Source organism: Nyctereutes procyonoides, unplaced genomic scaffold (genome assembly GCF_905146905.1).
Source record: "Nyctereutes procyonoides isolate TBG_1078 unplaced genomic scaffold, NYPRO_anot_genome, whole genome shotgun sequence".
NCBI lineage: Eukaryota > Metazoa > Chordata > Mammalia > Carnivora > Canidae > Nyctereutes > Nyctereutes procyonoides.
In genome coordinates, this window is record NW_026575126.1 from 59,483,566 (window position 1) to 59,505,497 (window position 21,932).

At 40.7% G+C, this 21,932-nt stretch overlaps 1 protein-coding gene across 1 annotated transcript in view; it reads right to left on the reverse strand.

Moving 5' to 3' along the window:
- Nucleotides 1–21,932, reverse strand: part of XPO6 (exportin 6) — a 101,830-nt gene that overhangs the window by 61,116 nt on the left and 18,782 nt on the right. Inside the window, exons 2-4 of the mRNA XM_055339985.1 lie at nucleotides 9,546–9,636; nucleotides 5,652–5,764; nucleotides 4,687–4,884 (exon numbers count right to left, since the gene is read on the reverse strand). Of these exons, the coding sequence (XP_055195960.1) occupies nucleotides 4,687–4,884; nucleotides 5,652–5,764; nucleotides 9,546–9,636 (402 nt within the window). The remainder of the gene's footprint in view (nucleotides 1–4,686; nucleotides 4,885–5,651; nucleotides 5,765–9,545; nucleotides 9,637–21,932) is intronic.

A 21,932-nucleotide genomic window follows, 5' to 3' on the forward strand; every position in this document is an offset into this window, starting at 1 on the left:
TATTCAATCTACAAAATGAGGGAACAGGAGGGTGCCAGGAACTGCAGCCAGACAATATCTTTCACCGCTTCTAGCAGTACAGGGCACTTGCCTTTCCCTTGAAAGCAGCTCTCCCCATTGCAGATGAAGGGAAAGCTCATCCCAAAGAGCAGGAAATGCCTTCAATGGTGGGAACTCAGGAAAAATTCAACTGCCTTCGGGAGTAGCACGATGTAAAAACAGTGGCCAGTAATGGCGTGTTGAAAATGCTATTACGTCAATTCTCTTAAAGGCTACCACTTCAAATACACCCTCCACAAGCTTTCCTTCACTTTGCACAAGTTTGGGCTACTTCTAACAACTTGAAAAAATGCAGGAGGGGAGGAACAGGAAATCCCTGCAGCAGCTTTTCTTTACAGAATAAAGAACTGAGGCTTCAGAAACATCTCCTTCCACCCAGAGGTCTGTGGGTTATCAATTTGTACTTTAAAAGATTTCTGAGGGCAACAGGTGTTAAGGAGGAGGGTGCTTGCTGGGATGAGCACTGGGTGTTATATGTAAGTGATGAACCACTGAATTCTACTCCTCAAACCAGTATCGCACAGTATGTTCACTAACTACAATTTAAATAAAAATTTGGAAAAATCGGGCAGTCCAGGTGGCTCAGCAGTTTAGCACCGCCTTCAGCCCAGGGCCTGATCCTGGAGACCTGGGATCGAGTTCCACATTGGGCTCCCTGCATGGAGCCTGCTTCTCCCTCTGCCTGTCTCTCTGCCTCTCTCTCTGTCTCTGTCTTTGTCTCTCTCTCTCTACCTCATGAATAAATAAATATTTTATAAAATTTTTGAAAAAATAAACTTATAAAACTCTTTTATTACTCCCCCACCCCTTGCATTTCTGTCTTTCCCCTTTACGTCTTTTGTCACTATTTTCCCCCAAAGCCCTCATTCTTACTCTCTCAGTTGGGAATGCCTTGGGTTTTTTTTTTTTTTTTAAGATTTTATTTATTTATTCATGAGACACAGAGAGAGAGGCAGAGACACAGGCAGAGGGAGAAGAGGGCTCCATGCAGGGAACCCGATGCAGGACACGATCCTGGAACTCCAGGAACACGCCCTGAGCCGAAGGCAGACACTGAACCACCGAGCCACCCAGGCATCCCTCAGCTAGGGATGTCTTGTATTACCAAATATTCCATTTGGCAATATATTTTCCTGTAGATAAGAAATGTTCCGTGCTCCCGGAAGTAAAAAATTCCTACACCATAGGAAGTGCAGCCGAAAGCCCTCCAGTCTCGCATCATTTGGAAAAAGGGAGGCAGCCAGGTTAAAAAAAAAAAAAAAAAAAAACTAAAAATGAAAGTTATTCTTTACCTGAAAGAGCAGCCTGATCAAATATTTTTTTCTCACTAGCTTTGTGTCCAGCTTGTTAGTAAAATGGTGTTTCCCTTCACCATCATTTCACCATCATCACATATATAATTTCAGCTCGTACTATAGGTAATTCTCTGCAATTTACTTTAACAGAGAATAAGCACTTTTAGGTTGAAGTTCAGGTTCTTAGTGTGAGCTTCTTAAAAGGTTCAATAATTTTTATTACACCACTGTATTAGAAAAGAAATGGCAATTCTTTATATGCTGCTTGACCCTTCATTATCTGGTCCCAGGCACAATGTGATCACAGGTCCAGCTCAGCAGATTTCCGGAATCTGAATAATAGACTCCTGAAGGTGTGATGTTTGGGCTAGTGTTTGGGGGGAGGTGGGCGCAGAGGTCAATTTCAACTTCAACTACTTCCTTCTCTAGTGGCTACAAAGGGTAGAACAAACACACAAAGCTGCAAGTATCCTTCTGGGGCCCTGAATCAGCTCCTCTCTTGCCTGTTATGGTGGTCACCACATTGATGGCAGAAACTGGATAGACGACCAACCAACCATCACAGAGTTAAAAATGAAAACAAACAACTATGCACCCCAGACAGCAAGCAGGCCATGATGAAACTGAGCCAGAAAAAAAACCTTTCAGATGGCTTATTCAAAGGACTGTATGATGGGGGCACCTGGGTGGCTCAGTCAGTTTAGCATCCGACACTTGGTTTCAGCTCAGGTCTTGATCTCAGGGCCATGAGTTCAAGCCCCACATTGTGCTCCACAATGGGCATGGAGCCTATTTAAAAAACAAAACAAAACAAACAAACAAAAAACAAGCATTGTAGGAAGGTGAGGTTGACTCTAGAACTGTTTGTTCTTATTTATCACTACCTAAAGAAAAGCTCACTTTATCATTATCAGAAATGTTAGAACTGAGCACCTTTACTGTTGACATGGCTTTCATGCCACTGATTGGTTCTCATGAATAAATGAGAAGCAGAGAATAACACAACTGAAGGATTTTAGAGATCACTTAGTCCAATCCTCTTGTTTCACAAAGAAGGAAATGGAGGCTCCAATAATTGGCAGATGTTGCTAAAATCAAAGATGATTTGTGAAAAAACTGGATGCAAATCCCAAACCCACTTGTTCCCTCCAGTGCTCTTGCCACGATGGGGTGTTTCAAAGTCAGAGTTGCATGAGGTAAATGGAGTCACTTCTGAAGGGTGGAAAGAGGGAAGTCGTGGAGAACAGAGGAAGAAAACTAGCCTTTTTAAACCTCCATGAGCACTTCACGTAAAAATGCTACTCCAAACTGATATTTGTTACTATGAATTATACTTCAGGAGTAGACAGGAATCGTCTGTTCTCCTCCTCACCTGGCTACTGGTAGGACAGTGCATGTCCAGCTCACATGCCACTGCTTCTTCTCACAGGGCATGCCACTAACCAACCCAGGGAATGCATTCTCCCTCCGGGGGGGCCATGGAAAGTTACCACAACTGTCCTCATCTTGGAGTGAAGGCAAGAGTGTCAGAGAAAGCCAGTAAAACCTCTCACCTCATGTCCTACCACTCTAGGCTTGCTAGCCTCCTTGCCATTCCTCAGAGTTTTTGTACCTGCTAGTCCCTCTGCCTCAAATACTGTTCCCCTAGATACCCACATGGCTCACTCCATCACTTCTACCCTAGGTTTCTGCTCAAATGGCTGCCCCTCCAAAAAAGCCTTCTATCATCATCCCATCTACATAACAACCCCTGACATTCCCTTCTCCCTACTCTGGATTTAATTTTCTTCATCATACTTATAACTACCTATAAACTTTTTGCTTATTGTTTATGGATGTCTGCCCTTTGAGATCAGAAGCTCCACAAAGGCAAGGACACTGTTTTTGTTTCATTACTATATCCCCACCACATGTTTAGTGTGGAAATGGCTGGTATTCAACAAATACCTTACTGAATAAATGAATGAATCTCCTTTGCAGTATCAGTCCAACAAATCCCTAGATAAATGGATCGCTATACAGAGGAAAAAAAAAACTGAATGAAGAATTTTTGTGCCACTTTGAGGCAATTTGAGAGAAGCAATAAGGATGCTGTATTTTTTTTCAGCGGCCCATCATTCAAATGCTTTGTCGGGAGAGCAGACAGAAGGTTAGAAAATGGTACTGTTCTAGAAAATCCTCAACCTAGAGTCACTGAGATACCGATTTTCAGAGAATTTTACTCCTATGAACTGTATGTAATACCTATTTCCTGCATATCCATGACTAATTCAGTAATATGAAAATGTTTTTAACTTCATCACAGGATTCAAATGAATAACAGCATCTCCTGCCTGGCTTTAAAGTCCCACCTTCACTCTAATGACTTCCAAATCCTGACCTGCGGCTAGATCTCTTTCCTGGGCCCCAGATCCATGGCTCCCAACGTCTCACTAGATATACACAGCAGAACACACAAATCTTGAATGCATACTCTGCCAAACTGAATTCCCCATCTTCTAACCAAATCCATTTTGGCCTGGAAATTTGGCCATCTGAGCCAGAAACCTCCCTTCCCTCACCCCTACCACTCAGTCACTGACCAAAGGCTCTTGACTGAGGCTCATAAGTGCCCCACCTCCATCCACCAGCAAGGTCTCTGGGCCAGGTCCTCCTTGTCTCACTCACACTTCAACAGCAGCCTCAGGGCACCAGCCTTGCCCCTCTGCAACCCTCAATGTTCCATCACTGTCTTTCCAACACAACAATGTGGCCAAGTGTTCTACACACTTTTCATTCGCTCCCAAAGGACTATGAATTACAAACTGTAGCCCCCATGTAAAAGCAAGGCCCTGCCTGCTCTGGCCCCGACCCATCAACCTGGCCACTTACTCCAGCACCTCACCACCTCACATCTCACCCAACAATAATGAAAATACCTCAGCTCCTAGAAGCTAAATGCACTCCAAACACACTTCCACACAGTAATTACCACAGTGCTGGATAATTATTGTTTGCACAGCTAGCCCCCCACAAAATTATAACTATTAGAGGTCCATCCTTATACCCCAACACCTGGCACAGTACCTAACAGGCTTTCAAATCTCTGCTGAACAAAACTTCACTAGAGGTTAACAAAGTGATCGGGTTTCTCCCTCCTCTTTCACCACTGCACAAAGGTACAACATGTGTCAAGAATGCAAAGTTAAGCGAATGAGATCATTTATCCTACAATGAACTCGCTCCTATGGTTCCAAAATGCTAATCTTAAAACTCTTCTTCAAGACAAGAAAATAATCACTTCTACAAACAAACAATTTATGAGATGAGGTTTCCTTAGGTATATCCTTACCTGTAAAATGTTTGTAAAAAAGTCATGGTAGAACATGGGCCAATCTTGACGGCCAATATCAACAATAACTTTGCAGAGCTTGTTCCGGATAAAGTAAGGTAAGGTTTTGTGGTGAGCCAAAAGGAGTTTGGGCAGGCAGCTACGGATTTCCATCTTATCTTGAGAGGGGACCCCAAGCCACATTTTATTAATCAGGTTCTGAAAAACAAATATACATCTTTTTAGTTAACCATGTAGAAACAAAAATAACTGGTCTTCATCCAATGATTAGCTATATCATCTCAAACAAAAAACTCTGCTTTTAAACAAAGGTTTAGGGCAATTTGGCAATAAGAGTACTAGGAATATTCAAACCCTGTGATATAACAATCTCATTGCTAGAAAGATCTGCTAAATAATTTCCCAGAAACAAAAGGCTACAATGGGCAAAAACTCTCTATACTACAACACTACTGTTTCTAATGGGCACCAAAAAATGAAAAAACAATTTTAATGTTCAAAAATAGAGGAGAATGACTTGGTGAATAATGGTATAATCATTTGATGGCATGAGCGATATGATTATAATTAGGCTTAAAAAAAAAGATGTGAATTGAAAGACAAAAATTGGCAGAGAGCTGAAATAAATGAAAATGTCTGTGGTTGAGATAACAGTATTATGGGTACCATCTCTCTCCTCCCAAACTGTTTTTCTTTCATTATCTTTCTATTTAAAATGATAACATGGAAGGAAAAGTTACATGTTACAGCAAAAAACCTACCTACTGACGCAGCCCTATCTCACCTTTCTCAGGTCAGAGACAGAAAGCTGCCCCAGAACAGCAGACATATTGAAAGAGGCAGTGAGCGGAGCTACCACTGTTTCCCAGCCTTCTACACATTGAAGCTAAAGTCTAGTGACAATAACCCAGCACTGTGACCACAAAATACTTCTCCAAACAGCAGAAAGTCATCTGACAACTTACCTCAAACACCGTTAAACTGTACATCATGACATAGTCATTTCTAGTGCTGGAGAGGAAGTACAGGCAGAGTCTCCAGGCTCCTATTTGCTGGGCAAAGTTATCAAGAAGCTCCTCTGGAAAAGTTAAATAGCAACAAAAGAAGGCTATGAAAAGACAAGAAACCAACACAAGGCTGGGCTGTCTCACTAGTTTTTTAAACACATATCTCTCCATATCATGTGAATAATGCCAAAACCAACTAGAAAAATCCAACTGTGTCTTCAAGATAGAAAGGACAGACCATATAACATTTTTCTGACTCTGAGGTGACCATGAGCATGGACAGTGTGTTCAGCCATCTACAATCCAATAGCCTATGGGCACTTATTTAGGCGGAAAAACTTTCGTTGTTAAAGTTCTTACTTAACCTGGGGTGCCTGGGTGGCTAAGGCAGTTAAGCATCCAATTCTTGATTTGGGCTCAGGTCATGATCTCAGGGTTGTGAGATCAAGCCCTACATCATCAGGCTCTGCACTGGGCATGGACTCTGTCACCCCCATCCCTCTGTCCCTCCTCCTCAAAGAAAGAAAGGAAGAAAGAAAGAAAGAAAGAAAGAAAGAAAGAAAGAAAGAAAGAAAGAAAGAAAGAAAAGTTCTTACTTAACCCAAGTATAGACATACAGTTACAAAAGTATCATTTCTAAATAAATAAATAAACAAACAAACAAACATTTCACCTTATAAAGGATGGCTAATTGTTAACCTGTTTCCTCTGGGGTACCAGCTATATTTCTTTAGGGCTCACACTGTTCACACAAACACAAAATGATGGCTAGAAAAGCAGGACAAGAAAACATTAAGGCGGGCAGCCCTGGTGGCTCTGCAGTTTAGCGCCGCCTTCAGCCCAGGGCATGATCCTGGAAACCTGGGATCAAGTCCCACATCGGGCTCCCTGCATGGAGCCTGCTTCTCCCTCTGCCTGTGTCTCTGCCTCTCTCTCTCTCTCTCTCTCTCTCTCTCTCTGTGTGTGTGTGTGTGTGTGTCTCTCATGAATAAATAAATAAAATCTTAAAAAAAAAAGGAAAAGGAAACATTAAGGCTAACTTTATAAATTCAGGACAGAAAAAATGCAAGAGAATTAAAGACAGCTAATTCTCTTTATTTGGTTTTCATATGGTTTTATTTTAAAATACCACACCAAAAAAGTCTACAAATAAGAGTAGCAATCATAGAAGTTGCCAGGAGCAGCCCTGTTCACACCAAATCATTGAGAAATGATCTTCCTCCTCCTTAGGCTGCTGGTAGCATAAGCCCGAACCCCAAGACAGCAAGCACTAAGAGTCTGTCACCATGTTTCTGGACACGCTGCCCCTTAATCACCTTGACCTGCTACACTGATCATGAAATATAACACAAAAAGGGTGAAAACTTTCAAAATCAAAACAAACAAATTTAAAAGGGTAAAAAATTAATTTAAAAATTAAAAACTTAAAAGAAAAAAAAAGATAAATAGCAACAACCCCAACAGATTCTAGGAAGCCCCTGGAAAAGAAACAAGTACAGCAGCCTATTCTAGTCCTAAAATTACTGCTCTGCTAGTACTCTACAACACAAGCTAAATGCACTAAGGCAGCCTCACTGAAAATCCCATACAAGGAAGCTGATGGCCTAGTCTTTCAACTAGGTAAGTCTGTTAACAAGCCCAGAGCAGGAGTCACACCAGAGAGAATGAGTTCTGGCTGGAAATGAGGAACTTCGGGCCAGAGACTTTGCCACTCATTCCTGGTGATCACTGCTCCTCTTTGAGGCTCTACTGTGAAAATGACCAGATTTTCCCTTGAGGTTCCCTACAAACAGCTGTACTTCTAGGCACTGATAACACGCCTCTGGTGGAGGGTGAGTAGAGCCCCGGTAATAAAACGCCTCCCTCCTTTCTCTTTCACCTTGCTAGGAAAGCCTTCAGTTTATCCTAAGATATCAAAAAAAGCAGCAAGTTGTTCCAGCCCACACACTCAGACAAAGCTCCAAAGACTAGGTACAAAGAACTAAGGCACACATACACCATATAGAACCAAACCCCCAGGGAGTTCCCCTTAGCCTGCATTTAAATTAGACAGTTTAGTATCTAGTTATTTAAAGCTATTTTAAAATCATATTAGAATATGATTTAAGTGCAGAGGTTCCACTTTTAATTCATGAACACTGAGGGTGAGCAATGTTTGCTTTGCAAACCAAAGAATTTAGAGAAAAACCAAATGCACTTTAATTAAGAAGCTAAAAATAGGACTTTAAGACATCAGTGTTGGGATATAGCAGACTGATGTAAAGGACAGATCCTTCACTTGCTTTGGTAAAAATCACCAGTGATATTTTTACTGTAAGTATAAAGTACTTTGGTAGCATAAACCTAACAAGATGACTCTGGACGTAGAACAGTTAGCTCAACTGAGTAATAAGAGAATCTAGGGAAGCAAGCAGAGTGGATTTTCTACACCAAATGCCTGATTATCTATTGGGTGCAGCTTCTGTCAGCGATCCCGTTATAAATGTTCTAGTTCTCTATAGTATACTCCCTCAGAAAAGACAGGCATGTATAGGGCAGGCCTAAAAGAGACCACCAAGTTTAAAAATTAAAAAAAAAAAAAAAAGTGGGATCCCTGAGTGGCGCAGCGGTTTGGCGCCTGCCTTTGGCCCAGGGCGCAATTCTGGAGACCCCGGATCGAATCCCACGTCGGGCTCCCGGTGCATGGAGCCTGCTTCTCCCTCTGCCTATGTCTCTGCCTCTCTCTCTCTCTCTCTGTGTGTGTGACTATCATAAAATAAATAAAAATTTTAAAAAAAAAATTTAAAAAATAAATAAATAATAAAAATTAAAAAAAAAAAAAGGAAGAAATTCACATCTACCAGGAGCTGATGCAAGAGATGCCAAGAGAAAATGAGCTACAGCCAAAGGTCTACTGGCCACCTGGAAGTCTGGAGACTCCAGGCAAGTTTTAGACCAAAGGAAGAAATCAGCCCCAACAGTCAACTGGCCAAAAGACTTAGAGAAGCCAAGTGGGGCAGAGAAATGGGCCTCCAGAGTCCTAGAGACAGAAAAAGGCCTGGCCAGAGGTGAAAGCAATGAACGTAAGGTCAGTAGAGAGCAGCCAGACATCCAAGGGGAAAAGCCTTTAGGTTGGGATAGAGAAGAAAACATTTTTTGTTTTCAAATTCAGGGGTTAAGTGAAGACAGAGAGAAAAAAGATTACTCTAGGACCAGTGCAGCATGTCTCCGAGGCAGAGCTCTGACACTTGAATACACATTCTAGTTTACAGTATGCTTTAATGAATTGTTCATGTAAATAAACATGAAATTCAAAAGGATGTTCTAGAAGGTGCTAACGGTTCCCAGAAGACCTAAGGTAATTTTATCTATATCTCTCTGTTATTTGAAGTCTTTATTCATTAAACTTACAGAATGGGACAAACAATAGTAGAGATAAGAAAAAAAGAAGAAGCAAGAAGCTCCCAAAAGGAATACCAGTTAAAGGACCTTTGGACACTAGATAAAGTTTGGATTAGATTTCCACACACCAAAACTACATCATTTTGACACTTTTGTGAGTTTTAAGTTAATAGTCTCAGGTTTCTCTTATTTAAGTTCAACAATCCTGAAATTAAGAACAAAGCAGAAGGAAGGGTTTTCCACACTTAGCCAAAGGAAAGAAAATCCATCGCTACGGATTATAGTGGGCCCATGGACTGTATATAGCCCTTACACAGCTAGATTCACAGATGCCACCGACCAGCAAAACAAGAGCAAAAAAAGCAAGAATTCCAAGGGAAACAAGCAGGCTTGACCAGCCCAGGCAATAAACTCCCTCCTCCTCACTAGGGCCTTTTCATTTTAAGTGACTCTTGACAACTCAACACTTACCTATCTCACGTTTTCTTTCATTGGTTGTACAATCGTGGAAAAATTCTGTCATCAGACTTTCCAATGCCCTGAGGGAGGCTTCTTCAGATGCCTAACAAAGGAATTTGAAAGAAAAAAAAAATCAGTAACTGTATCAGTGCTACTTTCCTCACTTCCCTCCAGGTCACATTCAACAGCAATGGTAATTTACTTCCTCAAACATCTTGGTTCAACATTCTTCAAATGCATGGGATTCAGAAAAACTGAAGGGAATTTCCCAGCTGGCTCAGAACCCAAATTTTGAGTATACTCTATAAATTCATATTACCGTGCCACCAATTTTCAATTATTTATGCTAAGGAAAAGGGAACAAATACCTCAAAATTTAATTCCGGAAACATATTAAAAGCAAATTAACAGGGATGCCCGGGTGGCTCAGTGGTTGAGCATCTGCCTTCAGCTCAGGTCATGATCCCAAGGTCCTAAGATTGAGTCCTGCATCGGGCTTCCTGCAGTGAGTCTACTTCTCCCTCTGCCTATGTCTCTGCCTCTCCCTCTCTGTCTCTCATGATTAAATAAATAAAATCTTAAAAAAAAAAAAAAAGACAAATTAATAGCCCCTGGTCCTGACTAAACAGGCAAAGTGAAGAGACTCAGGGAGAAGGTGAGGGCTCCCTATAGACTTCCTGTCGATATTACACTTGCCCCAAGTCTAAATAATCAGCCATCTCTTGATTCAGAACTGCAGTTAAACTGCTGCCTAGATCCTGGGGGTTTCTGAAGGCATGTCAGGAGTCACCTGTTCTGACAACTCTCCGTCTGGCATGAGCCACCAGCAGAGACAAAGGTCAAGGCAGCTGAGAGCAAAGTGGAGCAGGAACTCAACATGAACACATCCTAGCCACAGAACCACAGCCCGCTGGACTCTCAGCAGAGCTGCTCGGGTGGCAAATGAGGAGAGGGGCTCTCGACCCCAATGCCCATCTTCTCGCTCTTCCATGTAGAGCCCCAAATCTACAACTCTTCTCTGATGCTAGTAGGAGGGATCATTTGAAGCAAGGAGTCCGGAATCCACACTCCTTCACTCATCCGTCTGCAGAAAGGTGAGCATTCCTAGACCATTTCTGAATCCTCACTGGTGTTATCTACCCAGAGATAATCAAGAGAAGTTCTGATTTCTTAATTATCTCTTTATTCGGGTCTCCCTACCATCCTCATCCTCCCTTCTCCATACCCTCTCCATTGCCCCCAGTGAGATCAGACTGTGAAAACTGTACTTTAAAACAAGACCACATCAAATGTATGTATCAAACTGTAATATTTACCAGAACCTCCACTTGGCAACTGACTTTTGAAGACATTGAGGAACCTGGGATATCTCTGTGGATGAAGTCTCTTAGGACTGGTATTAATTATAGAGGATGAGGCAGGCTTACACCAGCCCGTCTACATCAACCAACACATGCAAACAACTGCAGAGCACACAGGGGCTCCTCTGCTCAAGCAGTGTCAGGTACAGCTGTCTCTTCCATGCCACGGTCATATATGAACAGCTGTGCCATGACAACTCACAATGACACGCTGATTGATGAATTACTGTATAACAGCTTTGGCATTTGAGAGTTGTTTGAATTTTCTATTTATGATCAAGATCAGCCCTCTAATCTTACTTTTTTCAAACCAACGCATCAGTTCAACTGAAAAATATCCTTGGATCGCAACTTAAGCTGTTTTATTAAAAACTACACATTTTAGGGCACCTGGCTGGCTCAGTTGAGAGAGCGCATAACTCTTGATCTCAGAGTTGTGAGTTCAAGCCCCACACTGGGCATGGAGCCTACTTAAAAACAAAACAAGGGCAGCCCCGGTGGCGCAGCGGTTTGGTGCCGCCTGCAGCCCGGGGTGTGATCCTGGAGATCTGGGATCGGGTCCCACGTCGGGCTCCCTGCGTGGAGCCTGCTTCTCCCTCTGCCTGTGTCTCTGCCTCTCTCTCTCTCTCTCTCTCTCTCTGTCTCAATAAATAAATAAAATCTTTAAAAAACAAAAAACAAAACAAAACAAAAAACTACACATTTTTGTTTTCAAATGGAAAAATAACTGGAATGTCAGGCTAAAACAAACCTGTGAACTTTTTTAACCTGTTTCAGGTTTTTGCGTTGATGAGAACATCCTCACTGTTCTCACTTTCTAGGAAAATGCTGAAAATTCAAATTCCAAAAATGAATCGATATAAATAAAAGAATGCTTTGGTCTGTTTCATAAATCAACCTGGTACACCCATTTCATTTGAAAAACGGATTTGCAGGATGCCTGGGTGGCTCAGTGGTTGAGCATCTGCCTTCAGGTCGTGATCTCAGGGATCGAGTCCCATGGGGAGCCTGCTTCTCCCTCCGCCTATGTCTCTACCTCTCTGTCTCACTCATGAATAAATAAAATCTTTTTTAAAAAGAAAAAAGGATTTGGTGTTTTTAAAAAAAAAAGTTTCAGGGCACCTGAAGGGCCTCAGTCAAATTCCAACTCTTGATTTCAGCTCAGGTCATGATCTCAGCGTTGTGGGACTGAATCTATATTGAACTCTGTGCTAATAAGCACAGAGTCTGCTTGTCCCTCACCCTCTCCCTCTGCTCCTCCTCCTGTTCATACACTCGTGCACGCTCTCACTCTCTAAAATAAATAAATAAAATCTTTTTAAAATATAAAGTTTCTGGGAAGATCTGAAAGAATCAAAGAAAAATCTCGAGTTACTGGCAAAAAGTTTAAAGTTAAAATTAACATAAATTAAGAGATTTGTTGCACTTAAGTCAGCTATTAAAATAAATCAGTAGTTCTGGATCCAAAATGGGTCCCTGAAAACTAAGGACACATCTTCAAATCCCACCTACCCCACAACTTTTTCTTATAGTGAATCATTTCAGAATGATGATCCTAGAAAACACCTGAACTAATCACATTCAGGCAATCAACCGTCAAGGTCTATTTTCTACTGGTTTTTGAGGCAGAAGTTTGTGAACCTGACAATTACCAGCCATGCATTAAATGCTACTGAGGCAAGTTCAGGACAATCTCTCCAAAGAATGCAATTTTAACTCCATTCCCAGTCCCATCCATCCCTCCCCTGCCCCAACCAAAGCATTCCAGCAGAAAAGCAAAAAGATAAAAATATCCACAAGGATCACAGATCTCCATCAAATGATGGTTACATCAAAAACTAAAAACCTAATCTAGTTGCATCACCAGGTGTTTCCCAAGAAGAACAAACAGCATGTTGCTTGCATTTTCAATCACTTCTATAACTGCAGTACTAATACCTACCTCACGGTGACCCCTGTAAAGGTGCTAGGTAAACTCTAAAGAATTATCTAATTCATAGTTATGGCTGCTATCATTTGCATTCGGTCTGAAATACCAAATGAAAACAGACCAAAAATAACAACAAAAAATAGAAGTGGTCGGGCCGACTTTGAAACTGGAGATTCACATCCTTAGGCTTTCTGTGCTTTGTCCAAACATATCTATATGTGAGGCTTTTCCAACTGGATTTCAGAATTGAAACTATGTAAGTTTACAGGAGATAAAAAGGAGGCTGAGGCCTTGTCAAAGTCATACAATTAGAACAGAGATGTTAAAAACATAAAGGATAGACTCAAGACCTGCAAATGGTCAAAGGATATCGGAGAAGTCACTTCAACCGGCAAGAAGGCTACGGAACCTCTGCCAGATGTTTCAAGCAGGTGGTGAAGCCAAAATCCAGAATGCCATGGGTTTAGGAATTAAAGGCAAGTAAGAAGAGTAATGATAAATGCAGACTACACTTTCCAGTAATAAAGAGACAAAGAACATCAAACAAAAACCAAGTGTCATGTCATGTGGTAGGAAGAGAAGGCCCCAAATCCCAAAGATTATTCAAGCACTGCACTAATTTATAAAGCACACTCAGGATTCAAGTATCCCCAACTGCTTCTCAGCTTGTGCTTAGGAGTTAAGATCTAGAACAGGAAGAAAAAAGGAAAGATAAGATTAAATTAAAACAAAGTAAAGGGGCAGCCCGAGTGGCTCAGCGGTTTGGTGCCTGCCGCCTTCAGCCCAGGGCGTAATCCTGGAGACCCAGGATCAAGTCCCACGTCAGGATCCCTGCATGGAGCCTGCTTCTCCCTCTGCCTGTGTCTCTGCCTCTCTGTGTGTCTCATGAACAAATTTTGTTTTAAATTAAAAAAAAAAAAAAGGCACAGTCACACAAAAAAATTCCAGTTGGACTGCAGATATAAAATATGAGAGGTAAAACAATAAAGCTTCTAGAAGATAATATAGACTATCTTCATGACCTTGAGGTAGGGAAAATTTCTTAAAGACACCTAAAAGTACTAAACATAAAGGAAAAGATAAATCAGAACGTTCATCAAATGAAGAGAGTGCAACCTAAGAGACTTCGTTTCTTGCACAACAAAGAGAGTGCAAAAGAAAGCCACAAAATGGGGAAAGGTATTTCCAACACAGATAACTAACAGAGGGCTTAGAGTATAATCAATAAGGAAAAGCAAATGACTCCATGTTTTTGACAGGGAAAAAATTCATCGTAAGGTATTCAAAAAGCCTATACAAGAAAATAAGTGTTCAACCCCATCAGTTTAGGAAAATGCAAATTAAAAACATGACAGTGCTACGCATCACCAAAATGGCTAAAATTAAAAAGACCATAACAAGTATTGGTAAGGATGTTGAGCAACTGGAATATGCATATAGTGCTGCTGGTGGGATTGTGCACTGGTATGATCATTTTAGAAAACTATTTGGCTGAATGGGAGAAGACATTTGCAAATGACACGTGATAAAGGGTTAGTATCCACAATATATAAAGAACTGATACAACTCAACACTCAAAAAGCAAACAATCCAATGAAAATGGCAGAAGACATGAACAGACATTTCTCCAAAGACATCCACATGGCCAACAGACACATGAAAAGATGCTCATCTCACTCATCATTAGGGAAATGCAAATCAAAATTACAATGAGATATCACCTCACATCTGTCAGAATGGCTAACACCAACAACACAAGAACAACAGGGGTTGGTGAGGATGTGGAGAAAATGGAACCCTCATGCACTGCTGGCGGGACTGCAAACTGGTGCACCTGCTGTGGAAAACAGTATGGAGATTCTTCAAAAAGTTAAAGATAGGACTACCCTATGTACAGTAATCACACTACTGGGTATATACAAAAAAAATACAAAAACACTGATTCAAAGGGATACATGCACCCCTATGTTTATAGCAGCATTATTTACAATAGCCAAATTATAGAAGCAGCCCAAAAATCCATCAACAGATGAATGGATAAAGAAGTTGTGGCCTATATACACAATGGAATATTATTTAGCCATAAAAAAGAATGAAATCTTGCCATTTGCAACGACATGGGTAAAGCTAGAGAGTATTATGCTAAGTGAAATAAGTTGGTCAGGGAAAGACAAATACCATATGACTTCACTCACATGTGGAATTAAGAAACAAGCAAACAAAAATAAGCAAACAAGAAAACAAACAAACCAAGAAACAGATTCTTAATTACAGAGAATAAATTGATGGTTACCAGAGGGAAAGTTGATGAGGGGATGAGTAAAATAGGCAACAGAGACTAAGGAGTGCACCTTTCATGATGAACACAGGGTGATGTGTAGAAGTGTTGAGTCACTAAATTGTACACATGAAACTAATATATGTATATACACTGTATGCTAACTCTACTGGAATTTAAAACAGAATAATTTTTAAAAAGGAAACCAGTGGCAGCTGAACAATGCATACCTTATGATCCTGCAATTCTATTCCTTGATAACTCCCAACAGAAATTTGTACAAGTGTACCAAAAAAAAAGTACACAAATGTCCACAGTACCATTATTCATAATATTCAAAAAAGCCAAAAGAACTCAAATGACCATCACCAGTGGGATGGATCAATTCTGGTTTATTCATCAGGAGATATTATAAGACAACAAGAATGAATAAATATTGCTACATGCAACAACATAGATGAATCTCACAAACACAACGGTGAGTAAAAGTCGCCAAAACACATTCTTCATTATTCACTATATGTTAATTTTAAAAACAAGCACAATGAACCTGCGGTGCGTTATAATCACAATAATGGCTATCTTTAGGGAAGAGAGATTCTGAAATGTTGGTAACATTCTATTTTCTTGATCTGAGTGTTAGGCAAACAAGGAAAATCTTTACATTTACGATTTGCGTACTTTTCTGTAAATGCCCATACATTATTTTAAAAACTAACGTCCTACTTATCTTTAGCATTCAGGTTGGTATTTCAGATACTGAATTTAGAAGCTGTGTTTTTTCCTTACATTAACACAACTACTGAGAGCAATTGGGGGCCTGCGGGTCACATCTGAGTGGGAGACTTCTGGACTGCTGGGAGCAATCACCTATGTTTTTTTCTGTTAGGGCTGTTAGGGTAACAACACAAAGGATTACAATCCCAAAAGCCTATGTATGCTTCCCCAAGAGTTCGCTGGCTTACCTCAGCAGCAAATTAAAACCTTGAGGTAAGAAGAGAAAATAAACCTGGTTCAAAAGATACTCTCAGAGAGCTGTGTATCTAAAATAAACCAAAGTTTTCTGTTCCAAAAGAGTAAAAATCTGTGAAGTGGAGGAGCTTTCGGCTGTGCCTGCTTTGACTTTATCTGCTCCTTTTATTGTACTGCTCACAGTTCAGGAGTTCAGAGACCTATCTATCTACTATTGATTCATTTATTAAGGAACAACGAAGTCAAGCAACACCCATAATCACCTAATAAATGACAAGAAAAACCTAAAAGTGGAAGGATCACAGAGTCTGAAATCTTCTTTGACTCTTCCTTATATCTTCTATGCCCACAACTAAAGTCATCAGGCTGGCTGGCTCCTGCTTTACATTGGCTTCCAGAATTGTACCTTTTCCCTCACTACTTCTACCAGGCCCTAATCCCCTCCAGCCTAGGTTAATAATTTCTCTTAACCTGGTCACCTTGATGTCAGCTTTCCCAATCCCAATCCAATCTGTACTTCATCACCAGATAAATTCTTCTAAATATTGTTTCTCTGCCCCAATTATTCTAACTCTAGTTTAAAGGGTCTCTGAATCTGGACTGAGAAACTCCGCCATTCATTAAACAAACAAGTTCAATGCTCACTAAGTAACTGACACTGCATTAGGCCCCTGAGATATAATGATGATGAGTAAGACTGCCCCTGACTTCAAGGAACTGAAGGTAGCCTGGGGGAGAAATGGGGAGAGCCTATAACAAAAAAGAATATGATGGTTTACATCATCTAGTAGTAGCTTCAGGAGCCAAAAGGGAACTAACTCTGTCTGAGAAGGAAAACTTCACAGAGGAGATAATACACTTTGGGTTCTGAAGAAGGTAGAAGTTTACTAGGATGAAAGGAGGAAAGCATGCCTGATTGACCACCACTCACAAGAAGCCATTGCTCTAGACTGAATACTCGTGGCCTCCTAAGCACATGTCTATTCCCATCCTGCATTTGCTCCTAGATCTGCAATCATAGTTTTACCTTCATGAAATTTCTCACAAAACCAAAGTTTACAGCATGGCTCCCTTCTTTGTATCTCGTGTCTCTTGTCATATAATCAGTACCATAGTTTTGCCCGTGGCCCTCTCCTCTGGTCAGCTCAACATGGCACGATGAAACAGCACAGGCTCTGGGCTTGGGTTCCTTGGGTTTGAATCCAAATGTACCTCAACCTCAGCCTAGTTATTTAATGTCACTTTTTTCCCTTTTGTGCCCAACTGGGGATAAGAGAATCCAATGCATGGGATCATCCTAAGGGTTAAATAATCTGTTTTAAAGCACACAGTGAACACACTGCCAGGAATAAAGTAAGGGCCAAAACCCCGATCTATAACTGTTAACACTTCTTCAGTAATGGGCCTCTCTCCCTACCAGAACATAAAATGTCTGGAAAGAGATTCTGCTATTTTCTGCCACATCTGTATTTTTCTGCCACACCTAGCATGGACCAGTACATAAGATATTTTAGTCCGAATTTAGGAGAGAAAAAGGAACAAGAAGACAGTATCATTTTTAGTTTCTCAGGAATACTGGTAATCTCTCCAAATTTAAGATACATCTGACTATTTAAATTTCCCCCTTTATGGCCTCTGACCTTTGCTCACAAGCACTCAATAAACCTTTTCTTTCTTTCTTTTTTTTTTTTTAATAGAAGACTGCTAACAATTTATCTTAAAAAATAGGGGATCCCTGGGTGGCTCAGTGGTTTAGCACCTGCCTTTGGCCCAGGGCGTGATCCTGGAGTCCCAGGATCGAGTGTCACGTCGGGCTCCTGGTATGGAGCCTGCTTCTCCCTCCTGTGTCTCTGCCTCTCTCTCTCTCTCTCTCTCAATAAATAAATAAATAAATAAATAAATAAATAAATAAATAAATCTTTAAAAAGAAAAAAAACACTGAAGGTGGATAAAATGGTCCTTTATTCCTTAAGGCATCTACATGACAGATTTCTCAAACTCTGTGACTAAAATTTGTAATGTTTTATCTAACCGCCTCTAAAACACCCCCCTCTAAAAAATGACCTGTAGGGTGCCTGGGTGGCTCAGTTAGTTAAGCATCGGACTCTTGATTTCAGCTCAGGTCTTGATCTCAGGGTCTTGAGTTCAAGCCCCACATTGGGTTCCATTCTGGGCATGGAGTCTACTTTTAAAAATAATAATAATAAACAAATAAAAAAGAAAGCATAACCTTTCAACAAAATCGATGCTGGGGGAAAAAATGACTTTTTTAAGGAAGCTTTTCTCAAGCTTTCTGGCACCTTTTCCAAAAGCCACATTTTGTATATCCTACACAGAGGTAAATCACATAAGCCTCCTGTATTTAGGTTCATGGGATCCCTGACACCAAAGCTAAAAAAATGAGGACCAGTATCCCAGAGTAACATTCAAACATTCCTGTGGTATATCCAGAACAATATTATTCCATTTGCCTGTATATAAAGGTTTCTGAGAAAAGTGATTCTGTACTAGCTGCTGACCAAGCTGAAAAGTATGCAAAGCATACCTGAAGTGTTACAATAGATGCCATTAGTAAAGATACTCAATCTCATATAAACTTACTGGGAAGCTACCACAATTATTGTGGGTGTTCAAACGCTCTAAAGAACACTCTTTCTTCCCTCTCTTCATGGCAAAGAAAACAGATAAGCAAAGAAGTCCCTCTGGCCTTCAGGTCTGGCCTTCAGGCCTGAGTACAAACATGAGATGAATATAAAGCTTAAAAGAAGGCATGATGGGGATCAATGTGACATCTCTCTGGCCCCTCTGAAGTCACTCAGGTCAAAACTCTAGAAAGCAGGAAAGACTGTAGAGGAAGCCCCAGTGAGTAAGGGCAACATTCACAGGTCTTCTCCCACTTTTCTGTCTCTGCTCTCTCAAATGGTAGATACTATCAAGAAAGAAAGAAAGAAAAGAAAGAAAGGAAAGGAAAAGAAAAGAAAAGAAAAAAGAAAACAAAAACGAATCAAAACCACACATCAGGATTAAGTAGAAATCTCACTTTACTTCTCTAAAAACAGTGTTGAAACTAGTTGGACCTTGAAAGTCCAGCACTCAGAAGGGCAGGCACTGAAACCCAGGGTGCTGGGTGTCTTGCTCACATGCAGACAGTTAGAGAGCAGCAAACCAAGTATCCAGATTCCAGTGCATCCATGCCAGTGTCCAGGTGTCCCTTAGCCTGCCCGTGACAAAGAGGTAGAGGCAAGTCTAAACAGAGGGGTAATCTAGGGTTACAGATGTACAGTGAAGTTAATTAACTCCAAAAATTATGTACAGAAGCTACAGGAAAAAACGTTTTCTACTATAGGAAAGAAACGGAGACACGCCATGTTCTGGGAAAGAAAGGCCAGGGAAGATTTGCACTTACCATGATTCCATGAACGCATGTCTGGAACTAACTATTGAAGTTATGCATTCACTTCAGAAGGGCTGCTTGTTGTCTTGCCTACAGCTTAACCCTGAAAATATTTCCCCTTTGAGAGTAATTATGGATATAGCTTAGTACAGTATCATCATGCAGATACTGATGCATGATGATCAGATTAATATCTGATTAAAACATGTACTTTAACAAAAAAAAAAAAAAACCATGTACTTTAGCCACATCTGAACATAATTCTAATCATTAAAAAGCACTTTTCTGCTTTAGTCTAAAACAACCATTGAGTTGACCAATGGCAAAAAATACTTCCCAGTTTTCTTGGGTTTGCACAGAATTTCTTGGGTTTGGGTTGATTCTCCATCTCTTCTAAGAACAAAAGGGGTCTGTTTACTGCTGAGGACTAGGAGGTAGAAGAAGGATAACTGCCAAGCATCTAGGCCAAAAAGCCCAACTGGTCCCACTGTGGTGGTGATAACGATGCAGCATTTTCTGTCCCCCCAGGGACCAATTAGAGGAAACATCTTGTACACAGAGGACAGTATGTTTTATGCTGGGAAAACCTATCCATGTACTATACTGGCCAATGTATAAAAACAGAAGAACAAATTAGCTACCACTGGACAGGAACACTAGTTTCAAAAATATAAAACAAATCTAAAGAAGATTAAGCAGTTATCACAAATAAATACTACACTTGATTCTAAGGGTAGATAGATCCTGGGCTGAAGGGAGGAAAAATGCTATAAGGGGCATAATTAGGCCAAAGGACAAAACTGAAATACAGACGGTACATCAGATAAAAGTCCTGAATCAATGTTACATTATCTGAGGTTGATAACTGCACTGTAGCTTTGTAAGAGAATATCCCTGATAGAAAATACACTACATAGAGTCATTGGGCCATGACGTAGGCAACTTCTTCTCCAACAATTCAGAAAAAGAAATGTGTGTGCAAACATTTATATATGTATGTGCATGTGTATATAGAGAAAAGGTGAAAATAATAAGGCAAATAGGGCAAAATGTTAACAATAGTGGAGTCTGGGTAAAGGTATGAGTGTCCTTCACACTATTCATTCCTTGCAATCTTTCTGTCAGCTTGAAATTATTTCCAAATAAAAAGTTTTTTTAAAACTTCTGTGGGAGGGGGATCCCTGGGTGGCTCAGCGGTTCGGCGCCTGCCTTGGCCCAGGGTGAGATCCTGGAATCCCAGGATCGAGTCCCGCATCGGGCTCCTGGCATGGAGCCTGCTTCTCCCTCTGCCTGTGTCTCTGCCTCTCTCTCTCTCATTCTCTATGTCTACCATGAATAAATAAATAAAATCTTTAAAAAAAAAAATTCTGTTGGATTAGTATCCTCCCACTTTGCTCCTCACTGCTCCAAGCCAGCTGAGCAAAGAGGAAAGAGAAAGTGAGACAGGGATACAACAGGCAAGAGAAACTGATAGTTCTTAGATGCCAGGTTTACGATCACACAGTTTTTGAAAAAGGAGAGTACATAACCTAAGCATTAAAAATTCTGCATCTGCTGGTTGGGCAGCAAGCATATCCCACTAGCAGCTAAAATACATATAAGTGATATGCTTATTTATTTATATTATAGTGGAAAGCTTTAATTACACAGCCAAAAAAAGCAAATGATAAGAATAGTTATTCTGCAAGAAACTAAGATATAACTGAGTAATAGAGCCCAAAATAGGCCCTCTCTTCACAATTCCATCTGCTGCATTTTCCCAGGTACTTCTCCCAGGAGGATGAATATTTATATCTGCATGCCTAGTCAATTAAATGTAAGAGATACTGGGCACATTAACACAAGGCATGCTATCAAGAAATCCTAAAACATAACTACAAACTCTTAAGAGAGAAATACAATCCCCAGAGAAGAGCAAGCCCAACCTCCTTTTACAGAGGACAAAAATGAAGCTCAGAGAGAGTATCTTGCCAAAATCAACCAGCTATTGGTGAAGTGAAGGCCCTGTGGAGGGCCAAGCAGAGTCCTCAGCGACAGCTCCCCCTTAAAGGACACAGAGTTCTAGGGCTGTAAGGATGATGAGTGAGCCGGCATTACCTTGCAGGGAATGAATGAGTATGAAGTTGATAGAGCACTATAAACGCATACTGCAAATCTAAAATCCCAATCAACACTACAGCTCACACATAAAGAGTTTCATGTCAGCTGTCTTACTACCTGCAACTGTTTAAGAGCAAGTCTTGTAAAACCCATGACACCTTCATCCTCAATTATGTCGACAGCATTGGCATTTTAAATATCAGTTAAAATAACATTTTGTTTTGGCAAAAAAACCTCCAGACTGTATTACAGACTGCTGGGATTTGAAGGAGCATAATCACTTCCTTACTCCCTTCCAGGTTCTATCCAATTGCTACATAGGCTCAAGCAATCAAGTGCAGATCAAAGTGCACTGTCCTCTTCA